At 49.2% G+C, this 17,394-nt stretch overlaps 1 protein-coding gene across 1 annotated transcript in view; it reads left to right on the top strand.

The window, feature by feature from the left end:
• The window catches only part of LOC146806100 (short transient receptor potential channel 2-like), a 246,182-nt gene that overhangs the window by 178,415 nt on the left and 50,373 nt on the right, over window positions 1-17,394 (top strand). The window contains exons 6-7 of the mRNA XM_085623432.1: window positions 9,435-9,635; window positions 13,923-14,085. Of these exons, the coding sequence (XP_085479558.1) occupies window positions 9,435-9,635; window positions 13,923-14,085 (364 nt within the window). The remainder of the gene's footprint in view (window positions 1-9,434; window positions 9,636-13,922; window positions 14,086-17,394) is intronic.

Raw genomic sequence — 17,394 nt, forward strand, 5'->3', positions numbered from 1 at the left:
CCCGGAGGGGGTTCCTTGGGGACTCCATGTCGACCAGGTATGTGACGGGGCTCTTCCTCTCAACTACCTTGAAGGGCCCGGTCCACTTGTCCTGCAGGGCGCAGGGGTCCACGGGTGACATGACCCAGACTTGCTGGCCCGGCTCGAACTCGATGGCTGAGGCATTTTCGTCATACCAGCGTTTCATGTCTTCTTGGCTGGCTTCGAGGTTGGCTTCTGCCAGGGCCCGGAACTTACGAGTCTGGTTCCGCAGGGTCATGAGGTACCGGAAGACGTCAGGAGGGGCATCTTGGACTTGCTCCTCCCAGCCCTCCTTGACCAGGCTGAGGGGCCCTCGGACGGGGTGCCCATACAACAGTTCGAAGGGGCTGAAGCCCAGGGATTTCTGTGGTACCTCCCGATAGGCGAACAGGAGGCAGGGCAGCAGGACATCCCATCTCCTCCTCAGGGGCTCTTCCAGGCCCTTGATCATCCCCTTCAGGGTTCTGTTGAACCGCTCGACCAGTCCGTTCCCCTGGGGGTGGTAAGGGGTGGTGAGTTTATAGGTGGCCCCACATTGTTGCCAGAGGGATCTCATGTACTTTGAAATAAAGTTCGTACCCCTGTCGCTCACCACTTCTCGGGGGAACCCCACCCTGGAGAAGATGCCCATCAGGGCCCGGCCCACCACTGGAGCTGTCACGGTGCGGAGTGGGATGGCCTCGGGGTATCGGGTGGCATGGTCGACCAGTACCAGGATGAAGCGGTGCCCCAGGGCGGTTCGGGGGTCGAGGGGCCCCACGATGTCGATGCCCACTCGTTCGAACGGGGTGTGGACGGCTGGAAATGGTTGGAGGGGGGCTTTCACCCGCCCCCCAGTCTTCCCGCTAGCTTGGCAGGTCGGGCAGGACCGGCAGTGATGGTCCACGTCTCTTCTCATTCGGGGCCAATAGAAATGGGTCACTAGGCGGCTGTAAGTTTTGTCCCGCCCGAGGTGTCCGGCGAGTGGCACGTCATGCGCCAGGTTCAGGAGGAACTCTCGAAATCGGAGGGGGACCACCAGCACCCGGCCGGCTCCTAGTTCGGCGACTTTCTGCTCGCTATACAATAAGTCATTGTCCCAATAGACCCAGTGGGTTCCCGTGGGGTCCCCCGCAGCCTGGGCGGCCGCTTGCTGTCGGGCCCCCTCGAGGGAGGGGCAGGCCTTTCTGCTCTTGCTGGAATTGTTCGCGGGTGGGGCCCCCGTCGTGGCGCCACTGGGCCAACTCGGGGATCTCGCTGAGGGAGGCGGCCTCGTCGGGAGAAAGTTCGGATGGCCTGGCCTCCTCGTCCGGTTCCTCCGTGCCGGAGGAGGGTGATAGTTCGGGGCCCGTCGGCTTGTCGGGGGCCGCGGTAGTGGCTGGTTGGGCAGTCATGGACCGGGTGGTGGCGCAGGCCCACTCGGGCAGTCCTAGCATCCCCAGATGCTCTCGGCGTTCCACCTGGGCCCAGGGTGAGCTCTCTTGGTCGTTCCCCAGGAGGCAGTCCACTGGGGCGTCGTTGCGGACAGTTACTTTTAGGGTGCCGGACACTCCTCCCCACTCGAAGGGGATCCTGGCCATCTGGCACATGCTCTCGGTGTTGTACGCGGTCCGGACAGGGCATAGGACATGCGGCAGGATTTGTTCGGGGGCCACCAGGTGGCAGCGGACAGCGGTCACACTGGCCCCAGTGTCCCGGAGGGCCTCGGCCCGTCGTCCATTGATGGTGACCCACTGTTGGTACTTCTGGGTGTTGCTTAGGATGGCAGCTCGGGGCACCATTTCTCGGGAGCCCAGGCATACAAGCGACATGGCAGCTGGTTCCCACTCGGGGGACCCGTCGTCGTGGTTTTCCTCCTCGTCTTCTCCCTCCCCCGTTCCGTCGGTTCACGGGGCAGGCCGGGTCGCTCGCATAGTGGCCGGTCTGCTGACAGCCAAAGCAGGTCACTGTCGGTCGTGGTCCAGGCCGTGCGATAGGGGTCCCCCTTCGGCCCAGGGTCGGGGAAGTGTGGTTGGTGGCTTGGCCTCGTGGCGGGCTTCTGGGCGGCCCGGCCGGGAATTCTCGACTGCGGTGGGACCCCCCTCCCCCGCCTCGCTGGCGGGGAGGTCCCGTGGTACTCCTTTGGTAGTCCCCCACTGGGTTCCGGGGGACCCGGGTGTTGACCCATCGGTCTGCTTCGGCGGCGAGCTTCCGGGGCTCGGTCAGTTTACTGTCCAGGAGGTGTTGCCTTAGTTCAACAAAGCAGTTGTTGGCGAGGTGCTCCCAGACAATGAGGTCGAACAGTTCATTGTATGAGGTGAACTTGCTTCCTTTTATCCATCCTTCCAACGCTCGGCTGAAGAAGTCCACGTATTCGACCCATGTGGTACCGGGGAGCTTCTTGCAGTCCCGGAAGCGCTGCCGGTACATCTCGGCTGATAGTCCGTAGCGTGTGAGTAGGGCTTCTTTCATGTGGTCGTATGATGTCATCACCGCGTCGGGGAGTTGCAGCAGGGTATCCCGGCCCTCGCTGAGGAACCTCCCCCATAGGCCGGCACCCCAATCCTTCTGGGGTACCCGATGGGAGGTCATGGCTACTTCGTACGCTCGGAACCATTGCTGGATGTCGTCATTTTTATAGTACTCCTTGACGACATCCTTGGGGATGTGAACCTTTGGCTCGGTCAGGGGCAGAGCGTCCCGGGCTCCGGGGTTGCTGGTCTCCCCCGTTTTAGCTTTTAGTTCAAGTTCCTTAAGGCTCCTCTCGTGCTCGAGGGTTAGCCGTCTCTCCTCTAGTTCCCGATGCCGTTTCTTTTCCTCGATTTCCTCTTGCAGCCGTAGTTGCTCCAAGGCTATTTTCTTCTCCGCCAGTAGGAGCTCACCGTCCAGCCGGAGTCGGGCGAGGTCCATTTCGTGTGTCCGGACCCTCTCCCGTTCTCGCATTTCTTCGTGGGAAAGGCTGGTTTCTGGGACGGTTCGCCCCCCATCTGTCGGGGTTGGGGTCGGCAGGTTTCCGTCCCGGGCCGAGGTCCCTTCGGCTCGGGGTGGAGTGGTCTCGGGTTCTGTCCAGGCTTTCAGGGCTTTCTGCATTTCTTCCTTGGTGCCCAATCCTGTGGTTGGGATCTCTTTGTCCTTGCAGAATTGTTTCAGTTCTTTGTGGGTGTATTCTTCCAACCTTTCCGGCTGGAAGGTTGCGGCCACTGTTGCCTCTTGGCCTTCCATGTTTCCCTTTTCTTTTTCCGTCTGGTTAGGTAGTGGGTGCGTTACTTGCCTGTATGATTGCGTCTGGCTCGGATCCCGTCGCTGGCCACCAAATGTTGGAGGGAGGACCACCGGGGAGTCGGGGAGACTATTCCGGGGCACCTTCCTACCGCAAAGGTCTAGCCGAGCGCCGCTGAGAAGCCCCCTTCGGGGAGGTCCTTCTACTATGATCGTACTAGGCCCAGTAACACCACCACACAGGACTCAATATCAGTTGCTTGACTTGGTTCTTTATCAGAAGAAGTACGTTCAATATTTACAGTGGGATCGAGGGATCCCGTAAGAGTCTCAATGTCTGTTAGAGGGATAGGGTAGCGGGACAGTCTTAGTACCAACCAGGTACCAGGTACGGGAGGGCTCTGCACCAGACCTTGAGTGCTGGTCTCAGAGCGGCTCGGACGTGGGGAGCCGCGACGGCGTCTGCAGGGCTCGGGTGGTAGTTCCGCTTGGGTCGAGCCGCGACACAGTCAGCAGGGCTCCGGTGGTAGGTCCGCTTCGGTCGAGCCGCGACGAGGTCAGCTGGGCTCTGATGGTAAGGTTCAACAAGATCGGGCCACGACGGCGTCAGCAGGGCCCCAAAGGTTCGTGAAGGTCTTTAAGCACGGTGGAGCCGCGACGTCGTCAGCAGGGCTCAGATTGTGGGTTCAGGATGAGTCTTCTTCCGTAGGGTCAGCCGCGATCCGATCAGCAGGGCTCTTGACTCCGGGATACAACTGTTGTCCTGTTGTCGGGTCGCCCCAGATATAGGACTGGAGCCCTTTGATGTCCGGACCCTTGCGCCCGGAGGGGGCGGAGAGGCCGGGTGGGGGCGGCCAGACGCCCAGCAGGAGAGGCGCCAGGCCCCAGAGAGCTGTGGGGCGATCGCACCTAGGTGTGGAAGGACGGTTGGGGGTCCCATCGATACTGCCCTCCGCCGGGAGTGGGAAGGGTTCACGTGGTTTCCCCCGGGCCAGGGGTTGGCGCCTCGATGTCGGGCCTCGCTGGGACAGAGGCCGGGTGAAGCGGGGTCACGCAGGTGGTCACGTGGAGTGACGTATAATCCAAAATGGAGGAGCCCCGAGGTGCATGGGACCTCGTGCGGCTTAGCGAGGGGGAATAGGACCACGCCACGAGGCCGGCTCCCACACTTACACATTGTTAATTTCAGCCGCTAGATGGGCATCTCTTTATTTCTCCTGTTTTACATCGAAGGTTAATACTTTGTCTTTAATTCTTAAGACATGAGTTTGGAGCGTGGATGGCAGGCAGAAGCCACATTTAAGTCAATTGTTGTGTGCACTCTAGAAATGGCCTAGATTTTTATTAAAAATGAAACAACATTATAGTTTCTTAAATCTCACAAAATAGTTATATACCTACCACTCATACCTAAGCACAATTTCAGCTTCCACTTATTGCTGTATGTTTGTGAACGTGCATAGATCAATGTATGTATGTTCCACTTGTCAACATGAACCAATCATTTTATATTTGGTCAATACCACAGATTGATGCAAATTTGTTTGTAAACTTTTAGAAATCGTGTGTTCACTTCTTCTCTCATCTATGCTGCAACTGTGCATTTTTCACTTCAAATAAGGGCTGTTTGCATCCTGCTTACTCCTCCGCGACTCAAATATTTCAGTTTTTTGCAGTTGTCTAAATCTGTCACATCACAACAAAAAATTAATTTCAAACATTTGAAATTATGCACTTTTTTACCAGTTGAAATTTCTAAATATTGAAGAGCTGTTTTCCTTGATAGGGAAACAATTTGCTTGATTGTAGCTCTGGAAATTCGAGAGCGCTGGATAATGCTGTGTTAAAGTTTGCCAAGTTGTTATCCTGCTGGAGTACGGCTGTTCTTGTTTTTTGCCTTTCTTTCACCTAACTACAGCAGCAATGCTGCTAAGTTTGCGATGTACTGTATTATAACACAGGGTAACTTTGTTGTTACAATGGTCTTAGGGCTGGCTGATGGATGTATTCAGTTATGTTATGAATGAAATGAAAGATCATGCACCCTTACTTAGGGCTGGTTCCTTCTGGATGAGGTTACGTTGAATAGGCGAGTCACAGCTCAGTGTTACTGTGAACAAGTAAGCCAAGTAGGCCTTCTCCAGTGAACCATGTTTGCAGTGTCACATGTCTAGGATATGAAAAGTTCTTATTAGATAGTGTTAGAAATGGGGCTCTCTAGTTGGCAGTGGCTTGCACCTTGTCCAAGTTGGGACCCTTATTCTAGTCAGGGTAAGGGAGTTACACACCCAAGATAACCCCTGTTTACCTCCTTGGTAACTTGGCACGGGCAGTTAGGCTTCTCTTAGAGGCAATGTGTAAAGTGTTTGTACATAAACACATAATAACACAGTGAAAACACTACAAAAGAATACCACACCCATTTACAAAGATAGCTAATACTTAGTTGAATAAAACAAGACCAAAACAACAAAAATCCAACATGCACAAGCAAAAATAGCACTTTTAAAAGGTTCAAAACATTCCATAGGAAAATATGGATGCATCACTTTAATCACAAAGTACCTGGCATGCATAAAAAACGAAAACGAAAAGAGGTGCAGGGGAGATGAGGTGCTGGGAAAGCAAATCGATGCATCAATTCCTTACTCTCAGGGAAGGTGATGCGTTGATTTCTTACTCTCAGGGGAGGTGATGCGTCGATTCCTTTCTGACAGGGGAGGTGATGTGTTGATTCCTTACCAACAGGGAAGGTGATGCATCGACTGATGCATCGATTTCTGGACACTGGGTCTCGGTTCCTTACTGTTGGGCTACGTTGCTGAAGAACGTGGCGCACAGGTGCGATGCATCAAAGGTTTGGGTGAGCTGGGTTAATACGGCAGTGGCAAAACAGGCACTGCATCGATTTTCCAGCCACGAGCAGGCGATATATCGATTTCTTCAGCCACATAGCAGGCCTGCATTGGAGTGCGAGTGGGTGTCTCAGACGTCAAAGACAGGGTGCTCAGGACTCGTCCTACAGTGATCTTTCAACCGCTCGAGCAGGCGCTGCGTTGATTCTTTGGTCTATCCACAGCGTTACATTGGTTTTTCTGCCACACAGCAGTGCTGCATCAGGAAAAACAGGTGCTGAAGGGTAAATCATGGATTCAAGGGCCCAGAACTGGAAGTGCTACAGCTTGGCAGGTCAGAACTCCCACTAGTGGAGTTCAGGGTCTGCAGATGAAATATTTGATGGCCCTGAGACTTCTTAACAGGAAGCAGGCACACACAAGCCTTTGGAGTACCTTGGCAAGCAGGATACAGCAAGCAAAGTCCAGTCCTTTGACTGCCCAAGACAGAAGCAGCAAGCAGTAGGCCAGCACAACACAGCAACCAGCAGAGTGGCAGTTCCCCTCCTGCAGCTTCTCCAACTCTTCTTCTTGGTAGAATCTCCTCTTTAGTTCAGAAGTGTTCTGAAGTTATGGTGTCACGGCTCCAGCATTTATACCAGTTTCTGCCTTTGAAGTAGGCAAACTTCAAAGGAAAGTCTTTGTAGTGCACAAGACGCTGCCTTTCCCTGACCTGGTTCCAGACACACCACAGGGGGTTGGAGAAATGCTTTGTGCGAGGACAAGCACAGCCCTATTCAGGTGTCAGTGACAACTCCTCCCTCCACTCTAGCTCAGGAAGACCGATCAGCATAGTGATGGGCAGCAGGATATGCAGGACACACCTTAGGTCCCTTTGTATGTCTGTCTAGAGTGAATGCACAAACAGGCCAACTCTGATTCCACAGGCAGCAGAGGCCCAGAATTGTAAAGTATTGTAATCGCCACTTTCGAAAAGTGGCATTTTCAAACAGGCAATTTAAAAACCAACTATACTAAAAGATGTATTTTAAAACAGTGAGTTCAGGGACCCCGAACTCCAAATCTCTATCCAATTGTAAGTTACACTTGGAGGTTACAAGGCAGTCCCAATGATAACCTATGGAATAGATGGTCCTTGCAATAGTGAAAAATGAAATTGCCAATATTTCACTATAAGGACATGTAAAACACACCAGTACGCATTCTACCTTTCACATACACTGTACCCTGCCCATTTTCTCCCAGGGTCTACCCTAGAGGTGCCTTACATGTAGAGAAGGGAAAGGTTTGGGCCTGGCAAGTGAGTGCACTTGCTAAGTCGAGATGGCAGTGTGAAACTGCACTCACAGACACTGCAGGGACAGGCCTGATTAATGATTGCAGGGCTACTCATGTGGGTGGCACAATCAGTGCTGCAGGCCCATTAGTAGCATTTGATTTACAGGCCCTGGGCCCACACAGTGCACTTTACTAGCACCTTTCCAGTAAATCAAATATGCCAATCAGGGATAATGAATCACAATCACAATTTAAACATGGAGCACAGGGTGAACCCGATGATGAAGCGTACCACTGCTAGAGTGGGTGAGGGTTATATATAAAAAAGGATACATTTTGCTATTCCCCATCTGATGCAGAGGTGGTGTCTATTCGAGAAGTGCACCTAGGCTTTTTGAGGCAGAGGGATACCCTTATTGATTTTATGTTATTTTCATTTCCTGCCTCCATCATTTTCTATGGGAGTGTGTTGCAGTACCTATTGTATTGAAGGGGGTCCCTTGCTCACTGTGCCACTGGAACCATGCTACATCCGACTGAGGAGCCCCAATCAGGGCCTGGCTTGGCAGTTCGAGCTGGACTTTTCTAATTGGAGCAGTGTCAAGACTGATTTGCATATGGCTGTGTCTAATCTGAAGCTGCATGGTGGGCAAAAGATTGATGGGTTGGAATGCAAACCCGAGTACTTACCAGTGGTGAGACTTATTGCAAGCATCCTCCCATCACCTTTTGGGTATTCGATGAACTGCCCCAAGTGGCCAAGGGTATGCCCAGACATGGTTCCCTTGTCACTGTCTCACTGGAACCAAGTTACACCTGACTGAAGAGCCCCAATCAGGGTGAAACCTATCTTGGGTTGCATGTGTTCTGGTTCAGTGAAGACCTCGCTGGGCAGTTCCGGCTGGACTGTCCGTATTGGAGCAGGGTCAAGACTGATTTGCATATGGCTGGGTGTAATCTGTGGAGGTCTGATGGGCAAAAGAACAATGGGTTGGAGTGCTACCCAGAGTGATTGCCGCTGGTTAGACTTATTACAAGCTTCCTCCTATCACTTTTTGTGTGTTTGCAGTGCTTGAGTAGCCATGTATTGTGCTGGACATACTCCAAGTCTCAGCTGGGGTACATGTACTGTTGTTTGAGAACCTTTTTGGCTGTAGTACCTTAATTAGTGTCGTATTTGAATAGCAATGGGCTGGTTTGTATTTGCATGATGCTCCGTAGATTAGACCACTTCCAATTAGGTATAAGTATTCTCCATGGTCCAGCCACTCCCCCTGTCCCTCCCACATTTACTACTAAAACTTAGACCTGCGTGTGCAGAGATCCCTGCATGTGTGATGGAGGCCTTCGCACAAAAAAGATAGGCGTGGCGGAGGTCTCTGCATGTATGTGAGTAAACAGCATTTAGAGTGCATAAGTAATACTACTGTAGTAATACTTCACCCACTTCAAAATGCAGATTTTAAATGGAGCCCAGAGGTCTTACTCAGGGTTAAAGCTACCCTAATCTTCAATAATCTGCTGCATGCAGAGAGGGTGGTTCTGAAAAGGCTGACTAAGAGGTTTGGCTAGAATAACATATGTAACAAAACTTGCAAAAGTATTGTATACACAATATTAACCAACAGCATATTGCCTAGGTAAGTATGTATACGGAAGTATAGATTTCCTGTTCCAAAGTGTACATCTACTTATCGTGCTAATATGTTGGTGGTGAAAATAGTGGACACAACATGCAGGTTGATATTAAAACCATGGTGTTGTGGTATAATGCTAAGTTGGAGTTTTACCTTCATTCATTCTAAATTAGCATATCTAAATGTGAAAAACACTTTTGCCTGTCTGGTATACTTATATTTCACAATTGCCTGTAATTAATATCTACCAGATCTGCTTCAGAAGGAACCATTACAATGGAAAATGTGGCACATCAACTTCTGCTATAGGTATATCTTGCCTTTTGTAGTAGTAGTTCACCCATTGGAAAAAAACTTTAAAGTACTATGTTTTTGTCAGTGTGATTTCAACATTCCTCTAAAGTTTACTGACTTCTTACGTATGTTCCACTTTTATCAACCCCCCCCCCCCCATCTGCTTCAAAAGGTTTCTTCTGGTTTGAGTGTAAAGAGGTCTGGATTGAGGGTCTACGCAGCTACTTCCTGGACTGGTGGAACTTCCTTGACATGGTCATCATCAGCATGTACCTGGCTTCCTTCTCACTCAGAGTCCTCATTGCTGTACGGGGGTACATCGTCTGCCTGGATATGCCGGATTCTGCGGAGTGCTACTATCTCACTAAAACAGGTAGGACCATCCATCCGCAACTTCTTCTAATCTGTCCTTTCGCCAGCAGCATCCTCAAATATGATGCTTTATTGCTATTGATTTGTTTAGTAACACCACAGAATTAGGTTTCATTCATCTAGAAAATGTAGAAATGATGTCAAAAAGGCAACACTGAAAGTAATAGATAATTAGATTCTATTTAATGAAGGAGACCACCTAAGTCCCCTTAGAGGAGCTTTCAGCATTGAATATGGTAAACTTCCTGTGGCTTTTCAATGTGGGGGATGTGACTGATGTTGCAAGAACACGTCCTGCTTATTGTTCATGAGAGAACAGTGATATTGTTCCCCACTAATCATCTGCAGAAGGAAGGTTACCGGATGCACCAGTGACTAGGAACTTTCTTGACACTACTCACATTTTTCAAGTTTCTTTAAGGGGTATTCCATCAAATGATGTTTCTGGTTATAGAGACAACATGAGAGACAACTAGAGCAGTTTGCTAACTGTTAGTGGGGACGATTGGCACAGAATGGGAATAGGGCACTCATCAGAGGTAACTGCGAGAGTCAGAGTTGAGAATGTTGCGAGGTGTACCATTGAATTCATTGTAGAATTTGGATTGTCACCTGATGAGCTAACCAATAAAATGTCTCATGGAAGTTTTAAGGTTTCAAGAGGAGGAGAAATGTGAATTTTCTGATCATGAAAGGACAGCACTAGGATATCTCCAGACATGGTAACTATAAGAGTGCGATTACACTTCACAATACATGGAATATTGTGACATTTATAAACAAACATGAGCAAGCCCACTAAGTCTAGCTTGTGTTTTGGGTCATGACTAACAAATTAAAGAAAAGTTTGCTGTGGTGAAAATACAAAACAAAAATCAATTACCTTCTATCTAGAATACATCTATTAGATAAGAAATTTAATGTGTGATTCAGTGTATTTTTGGGATGCAAAATAGTCCCTAGTTTAGGTAGGAGGGACAAGAAAGTAGAGGCAGCGGGCTCAAGTTGGTAGAAGAAAACCTCTGGCTCAGTTTTGTGAGGATTGGTGGGAATGTGAGAAGAAGTTAGAAGCAATGTAATCCCAGGTTTGGCTCATCCTTATTTAGTGCTTGTTTCTTTTGTTTCAGTCCTGCAGATGGGCCATGGTTACTGTTATGTTATTTGTTAGAGATGTTTCTCAGGTCAGCCAGGGTATGAGGCATTTTATTAGTTCCTCATAGGTCTTCATAAGTAGTAAGACTGATGTGACAAGGCAACGTGAGGATATCTAATCTAGGGTTGATTGGATGAAATGAAGGTCCTCTTATAAAAAAATTCCTAGTTCCTCCTAGTGCACCATTTCTCATTGGTGCCTCCTGTTTCTTATTTCTATGCCTGTCTGATGGTGGTGATTAGCCTTTGAATCTCTCATGTCTAGCATGAGGTTTAGAACTAGTGGGCTATATCCATTTTCCAGTTGCAGATGTATGGTCCAGTCCTCTAGTTGAGTGTGGGGGAGAAGGCGTACTAGAATGTGATTGATGACTGACTATTTAAAATTTGAAGGTTGGTGTTATGCAATGGTGTAGAGGACCTGTAGTTGAGGTTGACACTAAGTACTTGAGAATATTTTTTTTTCAGGATTTCTATATTTGTGTCTCTGTTCTGGAACCTGTGGGTAATAACTGATGCACTAGGTATAAGAATACAAGAGAGAGTGAGAGAGAGAGAGAGAGAAAGAGAGAGAGAGAGAGAGATAATGAGAGAGAGATCGGGCCAGCAATCTCTAACCCACAACGGACAACCTAAGGTTGATATGGAGAATGCATGACCCTAACCGAATATTAGAATTAGTAATTAAGGATAATAAGCGAATGGTGGAGGTTTGCGTGGCTGAGGAGGATCCTAAGCACCAGATTATTGGTGCATTTAATGGCCTATCTTTTAGATTTAAGAGAGCTCTCGTTAAACCTATACGCCCCCCCTCCCAATAAATTACATCACTGGTTTAAACACGATTGTACTGTGGATAATCAGGATTTCAGAATAACTCTTGGGAACAAGCCCAGAGATCGAGCACTAGTTGTCACCCTGAGGAAACAATACAAGGCTGTTACCTCTAAGCAGTGGCAGGATGTAATATTGGAACAATGGGACTTATTAGGACAGGCAGCCCTCCTGAAAATAGTAGCCATTTCTGGGCAACTGTTAAGGACATGAGACACAAAAACTAGTTAGTGTCCTCAATCTCCTGTCACATCACTAGCGAGGCATGGGAAACTCATTTTAGAAAGGTTTATGCAGCTCCCTCTGCCGAGGATGTTTTTGAAATTGACAGTAGGGGGCTGATAGATGTTAGGATAAGTCAGGTGAGATGGAAGAGGCTATCATTCAATGTGTGGAGGTAAAGGCCCCCGGGCCAGATGGTTTCCCAATTGATTTACTGAAGCACAACACTGATTTGCCTACCTCCTGGCGCACATCAATCATCGTCCCCATATTTAAGAAGGGCAATAGGTTTGACTCTATTTGCTATAGGCCCATCTCCTTGATTGACACCACAGTTAAAAATCTTAGGGCGTGTTATTTATAATAGAATTCGGGAGTGGGTCCAAGCGGAGTCCATTTTGTGCCCATCACAATATGGATTTAGAAATAAGATCGGGACAATTGAGCAATGTGTGAACTTGAATTTGGTGTTAGGCAAATATACTTTTGCAAAGCAAACATCTCTATACCTGGCTTTCATGGACTTATCTTCTGCCTTTGACTGTGTCAGTCGTCCAAAATTATGACAGATGTTATTATCACGAGGATTAGATGCAGCTCTTGTTCACTTTCATGCACATTTGCAAACTAACATGAGAGCTTAGGGTTGGAATTATTGAAGCCAACAATGCATTCATTTGGGGATGTGTCACACCACAAACAACCCCCTGAAGCTACCCCTATGTTCCTATATGGGCATATTTCCTCTAGCGATAGCCTGGTCTAGCAAGGCTCCCACCTTTTGCAATATATCCATTACTGTTACGACATGCCATATTGTATTAAAGGATATATGCAAATGATTCATGGAGTAATAAATGCTGGGATTGAAAAACTAATTGTTGCTGATGAATATTGTACTATTGCATCCTTCTTCAACGCAACAGACGTTCTTTCTCGGAGGAGTTTGGTCTTTTCTCTGCTCAGGTGCCGAGCTGCAAATCACAGTAGCTTTAGAGAAATTTCGATGTTTTTTGCATCTGATGGAGGTGTCTGATTAACCTTTATGGGGTATATTATCTAGAAAGTGGCGGTGAGAGGCGTTAGCCTCCTTGACATAACGCCTCTCATCGCCACTTCGGAAGCGCCAGGCTGCACCATATTACCAAGGATATGGTGCAGCCTGGCGTTTCCCCCTGCGATGGCGCTAAGTCTCACAACTTAGCGCCAACGCAGGCACTCTTGCCCCAGAGTGCAAGGGTGTCTGCGAGCTGGGAGGTTTGTTTATATACAGGAAGGTGTTCCTTCCTGTACATAAACAAACCCAAAATGCCATTTTATAACTTACATGTGTGCTGCTTCATGCAGCGCACATGCAAGTTACAAAATGGCATTTAAAGAAAAGGTTTGTTTATGTACAGGAAGGGACACCTTCCTGTACATAAACAAACCTTGGCATTTTGCTTTTTCCATGTGTGTTGCACAAGGCAGCACACATGGAAAAAGCAAAAACGAGGAGAAATTAAGCATTTCTCCTCGCTTCCCCACCTTAAGACCAGGACTTTCCTGGTCTTAAGTTCGGCGCTGCCACCTATTATCGCTTCTCTTGATAATAGGTGGCAGTGTCGAAGTGAATGGGTGTTGCGGTGGAACGCCCACCACAACACCCACTGCACGCCCCTTTCACGCTAATTTTAGCGTGAATGGGGCCCTATTACCAAGGCAGCATTTTAGCTTTTAGCCATGTTATGTGGTTTAGCTCTGCCTTGGTAATAGGACGCTGACCCTATCGCCACCACAACGTCACAAATTCTCCTATGTTGGGTAAAGTAAGCAGGTCTTTATGGCTGAACCTGGGTAGACAAAACGCATGGACCAACAACTGCAGTGATTGGGAGCAGTGTTTACTAGTATTGTATTTTAGTGAAAATCTGCATGAGATGCAATCAGCATAGAATGCAGAATCTAAAGATTCACATATTTTACCATAAAAGTTTGCCAAACTACAAAAGATGCTAAAGAGGCCCTAAACCTGAGCCAATAATGTGTAACAAAGATGAAAGAGCTGATATTACCTGAGGTGCTTGCTTTGCTCTTCCAGAGAGGTACGAATGGAACACAGAGGACCCCCAGTTCATCGCTGAGGTGCTCTTCGCAGTGACCAGCATGCTAAGCTTCACCCGCCTGGCCTACATCCTCCCCGCTCATGAAACCCTGGGAACCCTGCAGATCTCTATCGGCAAAATGATTGATGACATGATCAGGTGGGATGGAATGTCTCTCTTCTCTTTTCCATGTACCCAGTCCTTGTAAAACTTACTGCAAAGCACTCTGCATATTTATTTATTTACGGGTATATTTATTTATTTATTATTAGGAGGCTTTCCATAGCTCAGCCATACTGCACATTATTAGCGCGCTTCACAACACAACAATCAGTGACAGCCACATATTCAGCAGTAAGTAGGTACCGTAGAGAACGTCGAGTCACCAACTCAAACTAGGAGCGGTTGAGAGATTTGTATGGCGTACTGATGAGGGTGCTCATGGTGTAAATATGAAGGAAGAGACATGGTCATAAATTCAAACAACATTTAGAAGGTGGACAGCCTTACACAGGACAGGTGGAAGGACATCTGAAAAATACAGACTTGACAAAGAACATCAACCAGCGTAGAAGGATCATGCGTTAACGCTGCACGCTGCTTGAGTGCAGCGGGTGTGTGTTGCTTGAAGAGGTGGGGTTCCAGATCCTGGTGGCTGCCCTGGTGAAGGATAGTTTCAATGTTTTGGCCGCTTTTAACTTTGGAGTTTCTGGTTGTAGAGTCTTTGCTATACAAGGATCTGCAGTCGACTGATATGGTCAGTAGATGGGACAGGCAGCCTGGCCTTCTCAGTTGGGTGTCTTTTTTTTTTTTGTGAAAAACTTTATTGTGCAGAAAACCAGCAATACAAACATGGGCCTACAACCACCAGGGCCGGCCGCTAGTATATGCATGCCAATTACGTGACGTCACAAAGCAGCGACTGATCCCCAGAGGCGCAGCAGGATTACAAAAGTTATTCTCGGCAACTCAGAAGTTAGGCAGGATACAGATATTTTAAATTTTAAAAGAAAAGAACGAACAAAAAAACAAAACTCAAGGCGAGAAACAGTCTAGACGGTGTCAAGCTCCGATGGGGGGACCCCTCCATACCAGGTAAAAAATCAGGAGGTCAATAGAGATGACCCGGGGGGGGAGGCAGCGGGGAAGTCAGATCAATCAGCATAAAGAGTACAGTACTCCGGGAACCCCAGGATCAGGGGGACAGAGAAATGTCAGAAGTATCTTTAAATGGGGGCGTACAAATGTTACCTCGATAGGCGTTCCACTAACCCCAAATTTTACCCCACGCCCCAGGCTTGCCCCGAACCAGATATACCGTCTTCTCTCTGAACATGCACCAGTCCATGTTCTCCTTCCACACTGACACGGCGGGAGGCCGTCGGGAACCCCAAAACTGCGCGATATCCCTCTTTGCAATCATGTTCCCAAGTGCCGCCCACCGGGCCTGGGCAACGTTGTAATCATTCGGCTCCCACACATTCAGCAAACATCAACGAGCCTCAGGCAACAGAGCGACCCCAGTGACACACTCCATTACCGCATGCACACGGCGCCAATAAGCCGCAACCTCGCGACACTCCCAAAGGATATGAAGGAAGGTGGCGCTCATTCCACAGCCGCGCTTACACAGCCCATCCTAAGAAAAACCCATCACAACCAAACGAGGACCCGTCACATAAACACGGTGAAGAATTTTAAGCTGGACAAGACGGAGACGGGCAGGAATGGCAACCTCTTTCGGGGAGGACAGTGCAGACTGCCAGTCCTCGTCGTCCAACTCCAACCCCTCTCCGGTCCAGGCCTCCCGAAGATGCACAAGGAGGTCCGCCCGATTTTTGATTAATTTCTTATAAATCAAAGAAATCGTACTATCGGGCAGATGACCATCAAGTATACGGTCCTCAAGTGGTGAAGCTGCGGGGATCGTGGTACCGGCCTTGAAGACCGACAGCAAAGCGTGGCGAACCTGTGCGTACCTGAAGAACTCCCTCTCACTCAACTCATACTCACTCTGAAGCACCGCAAAGGATTTGACCGCATCTTTCACCCAGAGATCACCCACTCTGCTAATGCCAATCATATCCCAGTTCTCAAAACCTTTAGTTGTCCAGAGGCATCCCAATCCGTCCGACGCAAACAAGGGGGTCGCTCGTGTCAGGCGATCATTCCAACGCATGGCCACATTGGCATCCTTCCACACACGTACTGCAATCTTAGTGGGTCCCGTTAGGTTCCTCCCCGCCGTCCAAGAATAGAGCGCTCTGTTGAAGTTGCCACCAGGCAACTGATATTTATCCATCTCGAAAGCCGGATTTGAACCGGGTGCATACGTAGCATGGTTGATAGCGGACAGCTGGGAGGCCCAATAGTACCTCCTGATGTCCGGGAGCGCGATGCCCCCGTCATACCAGGGGAGAGTCAGTTTTGCAAGAGCGATACGAGCGCGACCGTCCCAAATAAGTCTCCTCTGTAAACCCTCTACCTTCCGGAAGTAGGCCGCCGGAATAATATCAAAGGAGTTCTGGAGTGCGTAGAGAAATCGGGGCAGGGACATCATTTTAAAAAGTGCCGCTCGACCGAGTGGCGACAACGGCAACCTACGCCAGCGAGCCACATCCAACTTCAATCGCCGGAGAGGAGGAAGGAGATTATGCTCATGGCGGACCGCCGGGTCCAACGATACATAGACTCCCAAGTACTTGAAACCGGATTGCGAAATTTGAATGGGAAACCTATTCGGCAAGGGGGGGAAGGCCACCGGAAATAACATACACGCAAGATTTGGACCAATTAATGATCAGCCCGGAGTTTTTCCCGAAAGAAGTGAGGACGTCAAAAGGGACATTAAGGGATTCACGCGGGGAGGTGAGGTACAAAAGAATATTGTCGCGTACAACAAGACTCGGTCCTCAAAGCCAGGGGCCCACTGAATGCCCTTTATCGACGGTTCCCATCGGAGCCAGGCTGCGAGCGGTCCTAGAGCAAGAGCAAAGAGCAGGGGGGACAGCGGACACCCCTGCCTAGTACCCCTCCCGAGAGCGAAGGGCTGGGACACCCTCCCATTGACAACAACCTGAGCTAGCGGATCCGTATATAAAAGTCTCACCCAACTAATAAATCCCGCCCCGAAACCGAACTTCGCCAGTGTGGCCCAGAGGTATGGCCATTCTATCGTATCAAAGGCCATCGTGGCGTCCAAGGAAGCCAAGATGGCCGGCTCGGAAAGAAACTCCACCCTGGCGAGAACGCCATGCAAACGCCGCAGGTTGAGAGCAGTGTTCCGGTGCGGAATGAAACCAGATTGATCCGGATGAATCAGGTCACAGATAACAGTGAGTAAGCGATAGCGAGGACCTTGGCGAGAATCTTCGGTTCAGCATTCAATAGGGAAATGGGCCTGTATGAGGCACAACGATCACGAGGCTTGCCCTCCTTGGGAATCACAACTATGGTGGCCAGACGCTG

This window comes from Triturus cristatus, chromosome 8 (assembly GCF_964204655.1).
Source record: "Triturus cristatus chromosome 8, aTriCri1.1, whole genome shotgun sequence".
NCBI lineage: Eukaryota > Metazoa > Chordata > Amphibia > Caudata > Salamandridae > Triturus > Triturus cristatus.